Genomic DNA, 19,724 nt, shown 5'->3' on the forward strand with positions numbered 1-19,724 from the left:
TTGTGCACTCATTTAGGGTGGAAGGAACAGCTTTCAGAAAAGTCAATTAATGAGCAGAAGAATATAAAGAGATTAGTGCCTTTTGATTTGATCATGACCTCACAACATGTCGGAGACCTAAAGAAGGGATTAGACAAATAAGGTTGGAGCTCTGTTTGAACATACTGCCAGTGATTTTAATCCAATCTCTGTACAGCATCCACCGGGATAAACGCCGGCGAGAACCATTCGGCATATGGCTGAAAGATTAGACAAACAATACAAAACAAGAATGATTTGGAAGTGTTAAAATGTTAAAACAAATGAAGGATAATGAATGAAAGGGATGTCTTAGTGCTTCCTGTTACAATCTTTATGGGTTGTGAGGATCCTAAAATCAAATTTTACAAGCAAGATTGCCATTTCATATTCAACTTTGAGTGGTAAGAGCACCATTTGGTGAAGTATGAATGCTGCAGCTGATTTCCAAACAATACTTTGAGCTAAAACTCTGGATTGATTTTGCTCAAACTGGCAGCGGAGGGTTGGATCTGAAAACATTTCTCCTCAGCTAAAGGGAACAAAATCCAAATGTGGCACTCCAAACATTCCTTAGAAATAACTAAGCACTTTATGGCCTTCGAGGAAACAAACTTTAACTTAATGAAAAAATAAACAGCAGAAAAAAAACTACTTTTGGCGTGCACATATATAATGAACCGTATTGGTAAGCATTTGATGTAGGTGTGTACGTGGAGATCTGTTTTGCTGGTGGATGCCTCGGATTGGTTTGTCAGTCGGCCGGAACAAAATAAAGAAAGCAGGGTTTCAAATAGTAATGTGTTTAAAAATGGATAGAGGGCATTGTACAGCACCAATCTGCAGATTAGAGCTGTGCACAATGAGGGGGGATTTGGTATAATCTTTACAAACACTGAAGCAAACACTTCTTGCACACACACACTCACACAGAGAAGCACTGCATGTTTCATCCCCACTGTCTTACGCCTGGTGGCTGCAGTGATAATAATCGGTTTTATTTTGGGACCGCCTGGCTGGGAGCGTATGCAGAGGCCAGACAGGCGGTGGCAGGTTGTACGTTCCTGGTGGAAAGAAGAATTGTTCACGTCTGGTATGGATGCTGAATCGATGAGACAGATATGAGGCTGGGTTTAGGGTTGGGGCTCGTTAGCGTAACTGGGTTGCGGAGATGTCACAAGTATTGGGGAGGGGTTTTTGTGTTGCACGTCTAAAGCGCTTCGTCGTTTGGTGAAATCTTGCCTTTGTAGTTTCTGCAACCAACTAAGTTTTTGTAATAACAGATGAAAAGTGGCTCTCGTGGGAGTTTTGTGAAGGAAAAAAACAGCCCCACAGCACGATGCTACCACTGCCACGCTAGGCAGATGCCCTGTTGTTAAGACTGAATTTGCCCAATTTTAATGTACAATTTAGACGTTCTCACTTATAACTTTCTTATTACACGCACATATTGGCTATTGAGTGTAAGCTTGTTAATCAGCCTCTCCTCAGGTTCTGATATGACTCGTTTTGTCGGATAAAAAGTATCGTTTCAAAATAACATCATAAAAGTAGGGATTAAACACACTTTTCCATAAAGCGCACATTTCTCTATTAAAAAAACGTGCCAGGTGTTTTGCATAAAGATGCTATTTTAGGTTTGCATGGCTTGGTTATAGGCGAACTCATTTGAGCACAACCTGAACACAACAACGGTCTTTTCCAGCGTCCCATCAAATCGTTTCTTGAAGTAACAATTAGCCTTCAGTGGGCTTTGCCATTCATCGTCATCGCTTGCGAATGCCGCGTGCGCGTCGGACTTTTGACAATTCCAAACTGTTCAGGCTGGAACCTTTTGCATTTAGAAAAAAAGAAGGGAAAAAAAAGCAATCATTTGCATTCAAATATTCAAAGTCTCAAATGTAGTTACAGTACAGTGAGAGTAGTTGGAACAAAAGTTAATTAAGTTTCCTTTTTTTTTTAAATGAAGATATCAATGAATAATCAATCAAGTTTAATCAGGTTTATTTGTATGGCACATTTCAGCAACAAGGCAGTTCAAAGTGCTCTACACAATAAAACCACAAAAATACATAGATCACACAGTCAACAACTGAAGCAGTTCAGTGACAATTTAAGGTGAAATTGACTATTGATTTCAAAGTAAAAAGGCCTATTAGAAGATATTTGCAAAACTGAATAGATTTTATGCGTTCCTAGTAGCACTTAAGCTGTGCTGTTAGAACAGAAAAGATTCAATAATTTCACATCCCAATATTAGCTCATATCTAGAGTCAGTGTTAACGTTGTAAAGAAACAGACTGCGTTAAAGGCTGAGGACGATCACTTGATTGGCCGTAGAGTAGGAAAAAAACCTTTCAAAGGATGCAGTTGTTTCAAACCGAGCCAGCGTTTTAGTCTCAGGTTGCAGTACAATAATTGCAGCACAGTCAATTATTTTTTTTTAACTTTATTCTGTGAAGTAAAAAGATTTAGCAGAAAATAATTCATTGCCAGGAAGTCGCCTTTGTCCATCACGCCAGTCTATTTTCTAAAGAGCCACCTGCTCATTACTAGCTGTGATATGTTAATGTGGAGGTCACCTCTAATTATTTCAAATGATCAACATTTACCTCGCAGTTTAGGCATTCAGTGAATCCCCCTCAGCCCTCTTGTGCAGTAGGAATGGACCAGAACTCATGGAGCGGGTCGGACCTGGCTGCTGTTTGAAGCCCCCTGCTGCAGACGGGGGGGATTACTACTCATATTTGTCAAGGTCAATTATTGAATGCAAGGGGGTTACAGCTGGAAGGATCCCCACCGCTCTACACACACACACACACACACACACACACACACACACACACACACACACACACACACACACACACACACACACACCTTGACCCTCCAGAACCTCCCCACGGAGTCATAAATGATCCAAACAACACATTTATTTTAAAGTCAGGATTTAGATCTCCCACCAATTAAGGTAATTTTTGTTGTTGTTTTTTTTGGTTCTCTCTCCTAAATGCTTCCATGGCCTCAAGTCAGGTGTCGGCTCCATCACTACCCCGTTCCTCCAGCCCTACACACTAGCAGTGCCAGCAAAAAAAAAAAAAAAAAAAAAAAAAACACAAACAAACCCCACAAGGATGTCCTGAATTACTAGATCTCTCTCACCTATTAAAGCAGCCCTGCCTCTGAGTGGGGCACCATGATCCGTCATCTCTGTGATATAGAAAAGAAAAAAAAATAATAATTTTTTTTTCTTGCTTTCTAACGCTCCTTCAGAGGCTCAGCTGCGCGCTCCCCCCTCCCATCCCCACGCACACCCCACCCCTGTACCTTTAAGGCAGTGGAGAGGGACAAAAGCGTGTGCTGAGAAGGAGGCGCGGGTTTATTCCGGCGCGCTCTGAGGCAGGGCAGGTTCTGAGCGCGGGGATCCACGGCAGTGCGCAGTGTGTGCGTGGAAGATGCGTGTGCTTGTTGCTCCGCGGACGGTGAGAGGCGGCGAAGAAGAGAGGAGTTTCCAGCGCAGCTAACAATCAACTCCATCCTCTTGATTTTTTTATTTTTGGTTGCTTTTTTTTTTGTTTGTTTGCTTTTCTTCTTCTTACCAACTTTTCGGCTGGGATGACTCATCTGGCTTCACGCTTCTAATTTTTCTTTAATATTATTATTTATTTCTCTTATATTTTAAAAGGCTTTTTTTTGTTTTGTTTTTATTGTTCTTGTAATTAAGTGAGCGCAAAAAGAAAAAAAAGATAGAAAGAGGCACTTTGCGTCTCCAGCCTCTGACTCAGCGGCAGCAGCAGCAGCAGCACCAGCGGAGGTGTCGGCACCACTCACCTGGACCGGAACGCGCCGAGCCGAGCTCGCTCATGTCCCCCGCAGAGCAGCGCTCCGATACGGGCGGACGGCTGCTCTGAGGCCCGGAGCAGCGCGGTCTGGTGCGGTCAAGTCCAAAAGGCGGCGCAGGGTGTGGAGGTGTGTGTGTGTGTGTGCGCGCGCGTGTGTGTGTGTGTATGTGTGTGCGCGCGCGCGGGGGGGGTCTGGGAAGGCAGCAGCAGAAGAAGACGCTACAGTTGTGGATCTTATACAATATCTGCGGCTGTACCAGGAGACAATCACCAGCAGGAAGAAGCTCTAACCTCCTCCTCTTCATCTTCTTCTTTCCCTCAACGTGCAGGATTGAGAGAGAGACAGAGAGAGAGGGAGAGAGGGGAAAAGATTTGCGAGCTCCGCTTTCTTTCATTGCAACTGACTTGTTGAAGGGATAATAATAATAATAATAAAAACTAAAAAAAGAAAAAAAGAACTAAACAAAAACGGAGAAACATCAAGAAAGAGCGCGTGGAGAGAAGAAGAAAAAAGCATTAAGATTGGATATTGAACGGAGCGGGGCATGTGGATATTGGCTCTTATCTTTTCCCAGTGCATCTTGAATGGTGAGTGATGCTTATGCGCACATCGGAACTTCAAGTTTAGCCTAATTATCGCAGGGTTTTCCGACGGTTCGAACCGCAGCCTGCACGGTGCCGGTCTGCGGAGAAAATTCAATTATTCTCTCTTTTTTTTCTGCTTTATAATGAACGGATGAGGAACAGGCTGTTGCTGTGTCCTGTCACAGGCTGTGGACTCTGGACGTGTGTGTGTGTGTGTGTGTGTGTGTGTGTGTGTGTGTGTGTGTGTGTGTGTGGAGCCCCCCCGCACACCCCCCCCCCCTCACATACAGAGCCCCCCCCTCCACACACACGTCCAGCTCTGTCCTCCTGGAGCTCAAGTGTAAAATTGTTTCAGCATTTCTGTAGGTTCAACATTTACAAATAACCCTTTTCTGAAGGGAGAAGAGAGGCAGACAGAGGAGAGGGAAGCAAAAAAAAAATAAATGTAGGCTGGTGATAGGTGCAGCCTGTGCTGCAGAAGCAACATTATGTATTTCCTAAAAAAATGTTTAAATTCCTCAATTAAACCTGAAATTTAAGGTTTGAACGACATCTGACAATTATTTAGCTTCATTATGAGCAGCTTCTGAAGGTGGTTATTTATTCTCTGTCCTAAATCTGCACAGGGCCTCAGTCTGTGTGGCTTTCCCTGCATTTGTTTGCAAATCAACAGCAAATAATCCTTTTCTGTTTATAAAACTTGCCTCAAGCAAGGATATTAATTGGCAGACAATTTTTCCTCAATGTACTCCAGCGCTTTCTTGGTGCAATCAGCAAATTGTTTAAATCTGGAAGCTGCATTTCTGATTTATTTCAGACAAATAACTTGTGTCCCTCAGCCCCCATTTAATCAGAACAATTATAATTGTTTGAATTCCACATGATAAATTGAGTTGGAAAACAAGCAAACATTTTTGGTGGAAACGGGATCTATTCACATGCATTTTGTAATACATGCATGCATTTTTATGATTTTAGGTTGTTGATGAATTGCTGTAACATGGGATTGCATGTTTTCATGTTTTGTTTTTTTGTTGTTTTTCCTGCAACATTCAAATGTGTAGCTTAAGAATTACGAATACATAGGTAGCCTGCGTTTTTTTGTTTTTTTTTCCCCGGCATTGCACCCGCCATATTAGAAGCGCAGACGTGGAGTCATTTTGAATTGGGGGGGAAAGGAAAAAAAGAAGACAAGCCCTTTATAACCCTTGCCTCAGTCCACGTCTCACTAAATGAATCTATACTTCGTTTTGAGCACCGCAAAAGTCCTCGAAAGACGGGCTGGAAAAGAAGCTTTCTGCTCACTTTGGAATGAGGGCTACTTTTTATTATGATTGTTACGGCGAACACAAGAATTGAGGAAAGGCGGAGGCTGTGAGGGGGGTGCACAGTGGTGATAGTGGGTGGGATGTGCGTGTGTTGGGGGGCAGATATTAGCTAGACAGAAAAGGAGGATGTTTAGAAGCTCTTCTGGGAGGAAAAAATTGAAAGAAAGGGGTTAAAAGTGGCCGGAGTGTGGTCTGAGATCAGAGGACGATGCGTCAGGCAAACCTGACTGGCAAACCATTTTGTGGCCATGCTACAAAATGCGAAGACAGGCGTTATTTGCGGGGGGGGGGGAGACTTGGAAAAGAAATGAAAAAAAATAAATAAATAAAGCAAACATGATTTTCTGGAAACAAAAGAGGACGCCGCTGGTCGCTGCAGGACTGCCTCTCTGTACCGAGCTTAAAAAAAATAAAATCCCTCTGTTTGCTTTGCTGGTGAATGGCTTTTTCAGTCTCTTTGGTCCAGGCAACAGTGTTGCAAAATGGCTGCTGCTACAGACGGCTAGAGGAAAACTTTGAACGGCAGACACAGCCAGTCGTGCAATAGTGACAAATGTTAGATTTGTCGTCTACATATATGTATATAAAAAGAAACCTTGCTCTGTTTGACACTGACCTTCTGTGTCGAGTCGAAGAATTAAACGCAGCTTTTTTTCTTTTTTGGGGGGATATAATGAAACACCCAGATGCACCATAAACAAGCCTCCCTTTATATTTTCACTCCTTTTCTTTCATTCGCAATAAGAAGCTGTGACTGCTGATCTCTGATAGCTTTGTTTCTGCTGCCTGTTTGTTGTGCTTGAATAGGCCTGCAGAGATTAAGGGGCTGGTGAGCAGCCTCTGGCAGAATGTTTTTTTTTTTTTCTGTTATTATTATTTTGCACCTCTTCTGGACTGAGAGCTGCAGCTCTACGAAATGAAAGCTTTTAGAGCTCCGGTCCAGTGCGGGCTGCTGATGTTGTCTCTATGGAGACCCAGGTAATGAGTGCTGCTGCAGTGTGGGCTTTGGGCAGGAGAAAACGCTGCACTCCGTTCAGGTGACCCGCGCAGCGCTTTTTCGCTATATTACAGCCCCTTTACTCCTTCCTTGCAATTACACGATGATTACCTTTCACTACTTGGTCTGATTTGCTTCAACGATCGCATTGATTTGTTTATATTTTGTTATGCCTTTTCATAAAGGAAGGAAAAAAAAAATCTAACTCCGCAATGAGCATTTGTGAGCCCGTCACACGTCCCCCACCCCACCACCACCGTCTCCCCTCATCCCCGTTTAGCGCCGAACTCCTATTTGCCAATTTGAGGACACATTTGCAAGCTCATCTCCAACGCATATAAACAATCCACTGCTGCAGAGAGTGAAAGCTGCTGTGGAGTTCACTTCAGCGCCGCTCGAGCCTTTGAAGTGCTCTCGCAAAAGCGCCTATTAAAACCATAAATGTAATAGGAACAAAATATTCAGATTATTAGGGGACAGAATGGAGGAAGTGGCATAATGTTGGTTTTTTGGGTTTTTTGCCCGGCCATGCCGGGGATGAGGACGAGGCCGAAGCGGACGCTCCATCAGACCCTAATAAGCTCTGTAAACATACAGTGGAGATCCTCTGTTGGCTTTCGAATACATTTAGCTTTCTGTGTGGAACTGAAAGACACATTAAGAGATCAGATCTTTTATTATAAGTTCATCATGTTATAAAGTCAAATTTAGGGTGTTGTTTTTTCACTGCACCTGGGTTTAGCGATAGTTTCTGCAAAATAAACTATTTACTTGGTCATTCATGTTAGAAAAATGCGTCCAAGTTGTCTGTCATCAGTAGTTTGACTGATCATCAGAGTCAGTGCAGCTCAGAGACAAGAGACAAGGTTGGAATAAAAATATCTTAGAAATGGTCTTAGATTGGCTCCAAGGAAACTCTTGATCACAGTGATTGGTCCAATGATGTGTTACCGTGGGTGGATGGTATGGACTTAGGATTTTGTTGTGATTTTTTTGTGGCACTATCGCGATAATGATAAAAATTATTCTTTAAAAAATTATTGCTTTTTTAGGTGCCTGTATGGTTATATTACTGCATTGCACAGTCTACAAAGCGCCACAAACACAAATCCTGATCTTGGAAAAATATTCTGATTTCAAACAGGCTTCTTTAGGATGTCAATGACTCACAGAAGAATGATTTATATCACCAAGCTACAAACAGTAACTACAAAAAGTTTATTTTCCAGATTCTCAATATTATTGTATATTATATTATTATACCAAAAAGAATAGGTAAATCTCTTTGACACTGTTCATAATGGAAAATGTCTCGACCTTTACAGAATACAAGAAGTGGATATTATTTTCAAAGGACAATTAAAGTGAAAAAAAAAGTTTTGATTTATAAAAAAAATGTTGACAAAAGATATTCACATGATTTGCATGATTAGGGTGAAGTGGACTAAAAATGTAGATTCAGCTTTTATTTTGGCAGACTAGTTCTATTTCCAAACTGCAGGTGGTAGTGCTGAGAAATAATACTGATGTGCTGCAGCAGAAGGAAGGCCTCACAGGTGTTTATTCACAAACCCAAAGTTTCATCACAATGATCAGATTTTACCAGAACAAACCATTTATGTATGTAGATTTTATCCAAAAGCTCCTCAGCATCTAATCATGGCTGCGGTACTGATCCACTGGTGTTAGAAATGTCTGATTTTTAGGGTTGTACTGATTAAACTTTTATGAACTGGTTCCAATATTTTAATATTTAAAAGTCCTTATTTTTCCAGATTTTTTTTTTGTACTAACTAAAGACAGAAACATAACTTTCTTCTAACTCTAGTTCAGCTACTTCTATAGCAAGTCTACAGTAATGGGCTTCTACATATTTTAGTAGCAGGCAGCTTTATGCAGTAGCTAAACTTCGATTGTAATATTTAGAAGCAAGAGCAAAATTTTTCTCGGATGTTTTTCATGTTTTTAATTTCTGGTTGAATTTGAAATTGCCTGCATCTCATAAGTTAATGTATGTTCACTGAAGTAGTTGTCAAACAAAATTCATTTGAACTTTGCTGATAGTGTCAAACACGGTTGTTTAATAAATTACGATTCATCAACATTATTTGGAAAACTTCTAAGTAAGGTTTTTTAAGAAGCCATATGATAGTAAATTTGATTTTTCAGAAATCCAGGGCAGCCACTTTGATAGAAAACATTTTTATAGTAGCAGCACTACAGAGGACGATCCACGTTCTGCGGTTCCTCAAAAGGCATTTTTAAAATTATTCTTAGACACCGTATTCTGTTCTAGTTTACGGTTTTAAGCAACTATCACCAGTCAAAACAAGAATGTTTAGAAGTCGCATGAGGGCCGGAGAGAAAGTGGGTCTCTGAAGACCCACGTCTTTTGGTTTACATTTGTCACTTCACATAGAGGAAGGAAGGGTTGACAGAGTCGCGGCAACACACATCAGCAAACATCAGCCGAGCTCAGCTCTTCAGTCGCACTTTAAAATCAGCACACCAGTCAACTGAATGTAGGCCACGGGGAGCAAAGCTTCAAAACGCTCGGTCTGAATAAAATGGTGGCCATATTTCCATTGGTTCCGTACAATAACACAGTGAAACGCGTCGTTATTTTAAATCCCGATACAATGATTTATTCTTAGTCACTTTTCAGGTTTTTATTTAAGACTGCTCATGACAGTGAATAAATTAAAGAGGCTTTAATCCCTCTGTAAACATGAGAAGTATCATAGCTGGTGCTCTAGATGGCAGTAAGAAGTAAGACCATTTTTATTTGTTTTAATAAGATGCTGAAGATGTAACATCAGAAAGGATTAGCGACTCACTCTTTTCGTGGACAGAGCGGACTAATCACTTCGGGATTTGTTGGCGCCATCGGGTCAGGATTCTTTTTAGTTTCTTTGAGGCTCCGCAGTGCGTACATGTGCCTAACTTGGCTGTGAGCAGACTCAAGCATATGTTAATGGATGCACATTGAACTGTTAAAGGTTTCATTTAACCCAGACTGGAATGCTTAAGGAGATGATAGTGTGTAGTGAGGCAGAAAAAGAGGGGGAGGAGAGAGGGAAAGACGGGACACGCAGAGACGGATCATCTTATTTTGCATCAAAAGCTCAAAGAGTCGGATCAAATTGGCTTGTTTTCTTTTTCTTCCAGAAACAAGATGGTGACACAGTCCTTATTCTTTGTTCGTGTCATTGTAAATACAGCAGGCCACGATCTGCAGGAACTAGACTAAACATTGTTGTTGCGCTTTTTGCCTTAGTAGTATGGGCTAATTTAAAGAGAGATTAAAACATTGTGTTGTGTTTTGAATTAAATATGGGAAAGATATTAGGTTAAATATACTAATTTGAAGTGAAATAGGCTAGAAAACAATTTCCAGTTGTAGAGAGAAATATTGCAGACATTAGGAGGCTGTAAGCTTGGGGAGGTTTGATAGCAAGACCTCCCCAAGCTTCCCATGGTGCCGTAATGTTGTGGTAAACCACCAAAACGTTTTTAGCAGTTATTCCACCTGCTGCAAAAACAGTGGATCATATTGTCGCAGTTGCAACATTGTTGTTTAAGGTCTTTATTTGGGTTGTTTTGACTTTGATAAACCATTTTGTGGAAATATGGAATTAAACCGTAATATCTAGGAGTAGGTTTCCTGTCTTTATCAAGTAACACGGACATAAAAAGTTCATATCATCTGGTTAATTGAATGGACTTTTTGCTCGGGTATCTAGCCTGCTGCTTGTCTGAGCTGCTGTTTAATGCTTGCCAAATCTATCTTTAATTTTCTGCCTTAAAACACCATGTAAAACACGCTTTAGTTTTCATACCATATTCAAGCATAAACTAACCTGTTTATGCACCTGCAGTGTTCAGCCGTTACTCGACACAGCCGATGAAAACTTTTCTCATTTAATCACTTTCTCTGGCTCATTTTCCACTAGTACCTTCTCAGCATGACTTCACTCAGCTCTGTGCAGTTATGAAGGTTTTGCACATGCAATGATTTTGTGGTACCAGGCCCATTTTGTCCTTCACTGGGACTCCCAGGGTGAAGAGTCGGGCAGAAGATGCATCAAAAGAGTGTTGGTCACTGGTTGGTTAGCGGGTGGAGTCACAAGGGTGACTCCCTTACTATAATAAAATACACCGTTTGTAAAAAAGCCACAACTGAGTCTGACAAAAAGCCATAGAGTGAGCCGTATATTCAACATGTCCTCCATTGTCGGGTACAGAACATGTCACGATACTTCAGACTCTGGAGTCACCCAACTAAATTAAATACCCGCCCACGAGGACTGTTACTCAACCATAACAGTGAACCTCTTAAACTGTTTAGATACTACAGCTCTTGACTGTCCTAAAAGTCACTCGATGATGTCACCAACTAATCTGCATATTTCTTCATGGGCTTTAAAAGAAAAACCTTAACGTCGGTAACTTAAAATGTGATTGAAAATACTCTAAATATGTTTTTGGCAAATAAATGACTGAGGCTGCGTGAATCAAAAGCACAAATTTATTTTAGTGTGGCAGTCTCAGTAAAACAACAACATAAAAATACTATATTTAGATTATATTTACATTCTTTGTAATTCAGAGTGGTATCAGTGGTAGGTTTGCACATTGCAGCGTGGGAATGGAATGGAGTTGGTCTCCTCTCTGCCCTGACTGCAGGCTGGGTTTGCTGCGCAATGAGGCGGCTGTCAGACTGACCACCTGCAGCTGTTGGGTTGGGAGGGTCTCAGTGCAGCGCTCACTGCTGATGTACGATTGGCTAGCGGGTGGAGTCACCCTGGTATGTTTTTGTTTTCACCAGGGTGACTCCACCCTTGTGAAATCACCCTTATGCTGTCGCCAAAATCACCAATAGCATAGAAAAAAGTTGCTAGATTTATGTCTAACTGCCTTTAAAAAAAAAAAAAGTTGCTAACTATAGCAACAAAGTCACTAAGTTGGCAACGATGTGTAGAGTAGAGCCGAGTCTGTAGAGCTGCTAGGTGCTTTTGGAAAAAGCACCTTCAGCGTATAACTGATCGCTAAGTCATACTGAATGCAGGTGCTCAACATGGCTGACAGCTGGGCGGACTTGCTGGGTTGGGCGAGGAAGCCGTTGATAACTGCTTGCAGTGAGTTCAGCAAGCAACAAACTGCAACAAAAAACAAGCAGCTTGCTTTCACAGACAGCTTGGAAACAGTAGAGCTTGTCTCTCAGGATAAAGAGAGGGATGGCAAACCTCATTAGTTGGATGTCTGTGAAATTTTCTGTTGTGCTCTGTCTTCTCTGAAAATGCCATGGCACCAAAAACAGCTTGGTCCAGTCATGCGCTGAAAGGAAAGGTGACTTAACAGGATAACAATTAGGTGTGTTATTTATGTCTGTGGACTTTTACATAAAGTAGGGCAGTAGGTCAATGCTGTGGCCAAGCAGGTAGTTGTAAATGAAGGATCCGGTCACTTTTTCTTCATTGTTTGGTTTTCTTTTTCCCACAGGAAGACAGATTTTAGGTAAACCTAAAACGCAATAAAGCTTAGTGAGGAACCTAACTGTAGGATTCATGGTGCTTTCTTCAGTTCATTTATGCGTAAAGTTTTTCAATCGCTAGAACATTGAGTATACAATGGAATTTAGCCTCCACCCATTTCCTTACCTTCCTAATTCCTAGTATGGTTTTTCAGCAGTCGTTGGGTAAAATTGTGGGGTACACCCTGGAAAGACTGCTGTGGCAACACAGAAGCAAACATCTTTGCAGACATACACATTTACTGTCATCCACCTGAGAGCCGCACATGTTTTAGACGGTGGGATGACTGGAGGGCCAGGGTACCAGCTCACAACGTTATATAAAAAAAAAATGGCAAGATTTACTCCACAACTCTATCTTGAATGTTGGCTGCTTTTATGTTGGGGTTTTGAAAATCAGAATACGATCACGCGTTTACACCGTTTGGAAATTTAACGCCTGGTGAAAATTCTGCGGTGATGCCTAAAAACATGTCGATTAGTTGATAAAAACCTGTTGTTGGATTTTTATGTCTGGGTCTTATTTTCCTCAAACAGGTTTATTAAACGTTTATTAAGCACACTTCTGTAAGATAGGGACTACTTCCTGCTGTCTTCTTTGTGGTTTGCGCCAGTGGCACCATCTGGTTGTTGAACGTGTGAGTCATGTGATGTTATCCTTGCAGTTTTGCAAAATTAATTAATTTTGATACAGCCCAAAAAATAAAAATTAAAATAAATAAACACCTCATGCTAGTGCTTCAACTTTTTTTTTATTGAAAAAAAAAAGTTTTTTCAAAATGTGGTGTTTTTTCTTTTAAGTGAATTTATTTTTGAATGAATGGAAATGCAGCTACTGTTCTCTGTGAAGCAGCACACATTTTTCATTTACAAGATGTATCTCTTTCCCAGTTAACTATCTTTACTTCTGCTCTGTTACAGTTCATCTGCGCCACAATAAGTTCACTTCCATCTATAAAATTGCAGCTGACACATGGAAGATGACGAGCAAGAAAAAGTCAGGGACTCTGGGGCTGATTTTGTGCCCCACTGACTTCCTTACTGGACATGTTCATTAGGCAGAGCCAAACTCTTGATTAGCATTCCTAATCCAGGTCTGTTCCCGCAGCCGGGAATGTGTAACATTTTCAAACATTCTGCCGAATGTTTCATTAAAGCGCTGTTAGCCCCCCAGCTCCCTTCCGCTCCAGTCTACGCTCTATCAGGCCTTACCCAGAAGTGATTATGCTAATTGCTGTTTGATCAGATGATTAAATTATAATTTGATTAATCCCGGGCACTAAACGCCCTGAAAACGTTGCTGTGTGTTTTTGCTGCCTGGCGGTGTTTGCCGGGCCCTCTGTCGCCGAGCTGCCGGTTTAGCACACGCGACCCAGGTGTCGGACGGGATGAGGGACACGCGCCAGGCTCCGACGGGAGGCGGGCCTCGGCCGTGAGTGAAACCCCGGTTTGATGTGCTGTGGCTTCGTTATCACAGGAAACACGGCAGTTAATGAAAGCCGCTTCTCATCTCTGTGCAGATTGAGTGCAGCTCTAATGCAGACAGCTGCCATTTTCTCAGTAGCGTCTGTCTGTGTTGCTCTCAGCCGACAGTGTATCCATCAGGATGATTTATCATAGCGGTGCATCAGGCTCCCTTCTACACCACTAAATGATTAGATTTCTAAACCATATTCCCAAATCACAAGGTGAGCTTTTAATGCACCGTGATGTAAGAAAAATACAGACAAAGCGATCTCTCATACTTTATGAATAACATAAAAGCAGAATGTAGATCCACCTGAATTCAGAATGTACTCTGCAGGTTTTGCATGGGGGAAGTAGTGAGGAATTAATACTGTTGCCTTCGAGGGAAATGGAAGGCTGAACATGGGAGGGGCTCTGAAAGTGGAAAGTCATCTGACCCACAATCCTTTCTTAACCCCAGGACTTTGATTTGCCCTCCACTGCCACCTGTGACCTGTTTTGTTGTTTTGTTTTTTTCACCTCTTTCTTTGTCTCTGTAGATAGCATGCACTGTGCTGAGGCTTCGCACGAAAGTGGTTGTATTAAAAAGAAAATCAGTCTATTTGAAATAATTCTTAAGCTAGAATCTGATGTCATGAAAGCAACACAAGGACTTTCAAATCAAAAGAATATGCACCAGTCAGATTGGTGGACAATTTCTAATCTCCGGTATTTGTGAAGCTATGACCCCACTGATAATGATGTTAAGTTGAATTCTCTTTTGATAAATAGACTTGAGAAGCATTCAGATTATTTTCTTCTAGACTTCCTACTGCGAGCGAGTTTTCATAATAAATGCAAAATCGCTCAATGAGTCTGTGAGTCCTAATTTAATGCAAAAAGAGACGATTGGAAGTTAGCATTTTAAACTGCCTTTGATATCTCATATTGACTGTTGTATACAGTTTAGTAATAAAGTAATCTATTGAGTGTTCTGGAGTAGATGAGCAAACAAATAAAAACTCGCCCCGTTCTGTAGTAGTTACCGAAACAAGTAAAAGAAATATTTGAAAAAGAAAAAAAACGCTAGTTAAAAAAACTACTCAGTGTTTTAAAAGAAAACATTTTAATGCAATATTATTAAAGTCTTTTGACAGGGAAACAAACCAATCACCTGTTGTCTGTGTTCTTGAACTGTTCTTTAGTCTTCGAGCTGTAATCGGAGCCAGGAATACCGATTAACCAGTGAATGGACTTTTCTAGACTAAGGTGTATTTATAATGCTATTACTGAGACCATCACTGCACTGAGCTGATCCTTGAACACCACTTGGCTGGACCTTTGTTAAATTAGGTCAGTTACCTGAAAGGGGGTGAATATTTACACAGTCACTTATTTTAAGTTACATATTCTTGTTGTTTAAGCTACATTTTAATATAAGTCAATATTTTTGCATAATCTGTTTTCTGTTTGATTTTAAAGGAGAATTTTACATTTGTTTTGGTCAAAAACTGATTTTTGTTGCTCATGACTAATTTGAAAACTGAATATTTATGTCCCAATAGGTTCAATACGTTTTGTAGGCCGTGTATTAAGAGCAGCTGCAGAAGCTGGTTTATTAGAAACATGATACCCAAATATTAATTGTGGAAATAATTTAGATTCTTGTCTAAATCCCTTCCACACCTCACCCTTATCTTCAGTAATGTTGCAACAACATCATCATTTTATCATTTGCAATTTCAATCCCTTATTTTACTGATTAGTTGAAAAAAAATTATTTGATTACAGGAGTGTGTTACTTCTAACGTTTTACTGCACATCACTGGTTATACTTACGTTGTTAAAGGGAGACCTAAAAATGCAGAAACGAGTGCTGGTGACAAGTTTCTTTCATGGAACGAATGAGCTTTAATTGCACTTTGTAGGAAAACAGATGACACTAAGAATGGACAGACAAGCTGAACATTGTGCTGTCATAAACATTTTCCACTGGCATTTTAGGTGCCTTGGGATTAATTGAAACAGACATGGTCACAATCCATCCGTAAATCTATGGTAAGATAAGAAGCTGTGTTTCCACTCACCTCATAATTGCGCAATGTGACATTTTGAGAACAAATTTGCTTCATGAAAATTTTGAAAAAACGATAATTTTTTATTAAAAGCTGTGGCGCTACGATGAGGTGGAGTTTTTTTTTTTTTTGCCACATCAAAATTGGTTTATTTCACAAAACTGCAGTGGAATTATTTTTTTTTCCCACATCATACGAGTCACTTGATCACAAACTGGATGTTGCCACTGGCTCAAACCACAAAGAAGACGACAGGAAGTAGCTGGACGGTGATGACATGGCATATTTTTCAATGACTTGTCATGTGAACACACTTATTCATGTGTGATTTCTTATTTAATCCCAATTTCAGAATTGGGATTTTTTATTTTTTGACATTAAGATTCACAAAGTTTTGCTCACATTTGTAACAGAAATGAAGTTATTGTGCCTCAAATGTATTTGTCCAGAAAAAGAAGTCAATGAAAAGTGAACTATTATAAACCACCATCTGCTGGTTTCTGGCAGATTAACGACACTGGAACTAAACATGTAGTGCCTCAGGTTATATTACGTATGTGCTGCAACATCGTATAAGTAGTGTAGATTAGCTTCAAGCTGTCAGCCTTCCCCCTCAAGCTAATCTCTCCATTCAAACACACACACTGAGTTTAATGTCCTCCCCCTCTTCCTACCTGAGCCGCTCTCTCCTTCCAACTCTTTTCCCCTCCATCAGCTCAGTCAGGCTGTGGTTTAGCAAGCGAGCAAATGTGGGTGGAATCTTTAATGAAACTGAAATAATGCCACTCAACCACTCTCTGAAAGCATGCACAGTGTATACTGCACTTCAAAGTATTGCATACAAATTTAAGTCAAGCACTGTCGAAAGGATCAGAAAGTCAGAGACTAAAGAGGACATCTCTAGCAAAAATGCTCTGTGTGAAACGCAGCACCGGCGGTGCCGAATGGAGGTAAGAAATTTAGGACTCCAAAGTTTCTGCACCAAAACCAAAGCCAACAAGGTGGTTGGAGCAGCATCCCTAAACATCCATCGCAAGCAGTGAGCATAGCCATGTCAACACACACGCAGAAATGCTGGAGACAGCAACGAAGTCAGTCGCAGAGTGAAATGAAAGTGTTTTTGAAGAACGATTGGAATTTATTTGCAAAATAGACCCGTAGAAGATGTCAGAGAGAAAATGTAGTCCATTTTATGAGTCCTCAGGCTGCAGAGCATGTTAAACATTAATGTGGTGAGCTGTGGGGAGTGAAGCACATAGTTAGGATTCTCTGTAAGATATGTCTATTATTACAAGGAAGGTAAGAAAATTCACAGCAAAGTATTTTTGGTCTAGTTTCTAGTGCAAATATCTTAGCACACTTGAAACAAATTTAAAAGTAACTTTTCATTGAGAAACGGGGGAGAACTAGTGCAAGTTATTAGAGAAATAATCTGCCAGTGGAACAAGAAATTTTCCCCATATTATAATTTAAAATGTCTTGTTCCACTGGCAGATTGTGGCATTTAGTTTTTCATCAGTCTTAAGGAATTATTGACTTAAACAAGCTCCTGCATTTTGCTGAAAAGTTATTTATTAGTCGCTTTTGTTGTATTTCAAGTGTACTAATAATATATTCGCACTAGAAACTAGATCAAAATCGCTTGATATGACTGTGTTTCGTCCGTGTTGACTGTTTTTCTTCATATATTAGGAATTAATTGGGGTGCAACATTATTTTCGAGAGGTTTAAATCTTGTACATAATTGCCACTTAGACTTGGCGAAGCCTGGAGATATCACAAATAGCAATAAGCAATGCTAAACTGGGAAAATATGAGGAGCAGTAAAACATGTAACTGGTCATTTTATTTGTCTTTATTTTAGAACAGTGATTTATTTAAAACAAATTGAAATCCATTTTCATCCCACCCTGACTGTGAGAGGTTCGTTCAACACACGGTTTTGCACGCGCACCATTCATTTATCTGTCTGGACGAGGATCTGGGATGTGGGAGGCCGCCGCTGTGCGAGGATTGGGCCACCTGTGAGAATTCAGGGTAGATGAGGGGCCCAAAGCAGAACCTGATGCTCATAGTAAAGAGTAAGAATGAACTGTGGTTTCACAGTAATGTCAGAAAAGTCACCAGATCTGTCACCGGTTGCTTTTACACAGTTTTATGTGTTTTCCCGACACATAGTGCCATTTTATAGCACAATCAATTAACTATGTTGACTTTAGTTGTTATAGAAATGCTATATGCATCAAACATGACTTGAAAGAAATTTTACTTAGTAATTTAGCACCTTGAAATTTGGCCTCTGTCTCTTTAAAAAATTCTGCTCTTTCTAACACTCCACCTACAAGAAGTCATCACATCACTCCTCTATTAACCGTTTAACGTTTTTGTCAGCGTTGCACTGAGAAGTAGTTCATATAATGATGTGCAGTTCCACCAAGTGTTTGCTAATTGCTGCTGGCTAGTCTGGAGGAGCTTTGATTTTTGATGAGGAAATAACATAGTATGATGCAAAGCACAAAGTTGTTTTTACGCAATAATGCCCCTCAAGAGTTACTATAGGGGTTCAAAACTGGCCGACTTGGTGACCATGACTATGCTTCAGTTTTTCTGTCCCAGTCAGGCCATCTGTCTTTGTTTCTCTGAAATACAAGCAGTATGACGGCAATGTGCATGATGTCTTTGATTAGCCTTTGACGGTCCTTACAGGTACTTTTGTCTAGAAAGTAGAAATGTTCACTAATGTTATAAGATATAAGAATTCATCATGTAATGTTAACCCAAATGCAAAGACGTATAATTATTATTTTTTTAAGTTTTAGACTTTTTGGATAATGAAACTTGCTTTCTCGTTGTTCTGTCTGTGTAGAAGGTTGCTTGGTTTCACATTCCCAGTCTGCGACATAGATAGTACTATCTGTGTCCCCTAGAGTTGTAGTCATATGCAAAAATGATGGTTTGCTACACTCTCCGGTTTCAAAATTATGTTTGGTATGTATTCAGTACATTACGTATTGAATTACTGGAGATTTGGTTACCTGAATACAAAATGGAAGGTCAACTGTCTGTGAAAACGTGTTTTATATATCGTACATAGGTAAACAATCCTGTTGTTGCACACAACCCCAATAGTGCAATTCAATAGATCCAACAGAGTCCTAACCCTAACCCTCTTGGTGTTGTGGATTTCTCTGGTCTCTGCTTGGTGTTTGTGTCCTAACACAAAAATGACTAGTGTCTTCTTTATCCAGCCTTTGTCCATTTATTCACTTGTTGGGGGTTCTCTTCTCAACTGTTCTTTTTTCTTCTGTCATTTGGTACCAGCCCTGTTTAGTCCACTTGAGTTGAACTAAACCTAGATCTCTGTTCGATGGCAGTGAACTGCATTAGGACTCTGGTGCAGTCCCAATGCATATATGTGATTGGGCACCATTCCAAAAGCAGGAACCAAACTATAGCGCAGGGCATTCTGGGTAAATGCAGTCAAATCAAACACTGTGTCGAGCAGGAGAAATGGCCTGTGATCAGACATGGATTAAAGGAGAGGTAATATTTTATATTAATAAGACAAAAGAGAGATACTACATCCACTAAAATATGACACCATTCTATTTTGCCTACATTTCATAAAGAAGGGAGTTGCGGTCTTTGTTTTCTTCACATTTTTTGTGCCGTTTCCTTCAGGGATTTTTGGGTCTTTGATGTGAAAACACTTTCAGTCAGTTTGATGTCACACATTTGTTATATACTTGATCAGTCTTCCAAGTAACAAGTGGTTGGGAACGTTGCTGTGGTGTACTGGCGTTCATGCAAATTCACTGCTATAGACCACTCAAAGGTGACTCTTATTTTGCCCTCCAGAGAGCTGACATCAGACGAAGGTAAAATTGGTTTTACATGGGA

The 19,724-nt window shown here is 40.5% G+C and overlaps 1 protein-coding gene across 1 annotated transcript in view; it reads left to right on the top strand.

Annotated features, from left to right (window-relative positions):
• The first annotated feature begins 3,413 nt into the window (after window positions 1–3,413).
• Window positions 3,414–19,724, top strand: part of dscama (Down syndrome cell adhesion molecule a) — a 92,732-nt gene continuing 76,421 nt past the window's right edge. Inside the window, 1 exon segment of the mRNA XM_055046614.1 lies at window positions 3,414–4,448. Within this exon segment, the coding sequence (XP_054902589.1) occupies window positions 4,406–4,448 (43 nt within the window). The 5' untranslated portion in view covers window positions 3,414–4,405.

This window comes from Poeciliopsis prolifica, unplaced genomic scaffold (genome assembly GCF_027474105.1).
Source record: "Poeciliopsis prolifica strain line A6 unplaced genomic scaffold, Auburn_PproV2 SCAFFOLD024, whole genome shotgun sequence".
In the NCBI taxonomy this organism is placed as follows: domain Eukaryota; kingdom Metazoa; phylum Chordata; class Actinopteri; order Cyprinodontiformes; family Poeciliidae; genus Poeciliopsis; species Poeciliopsis prolifica.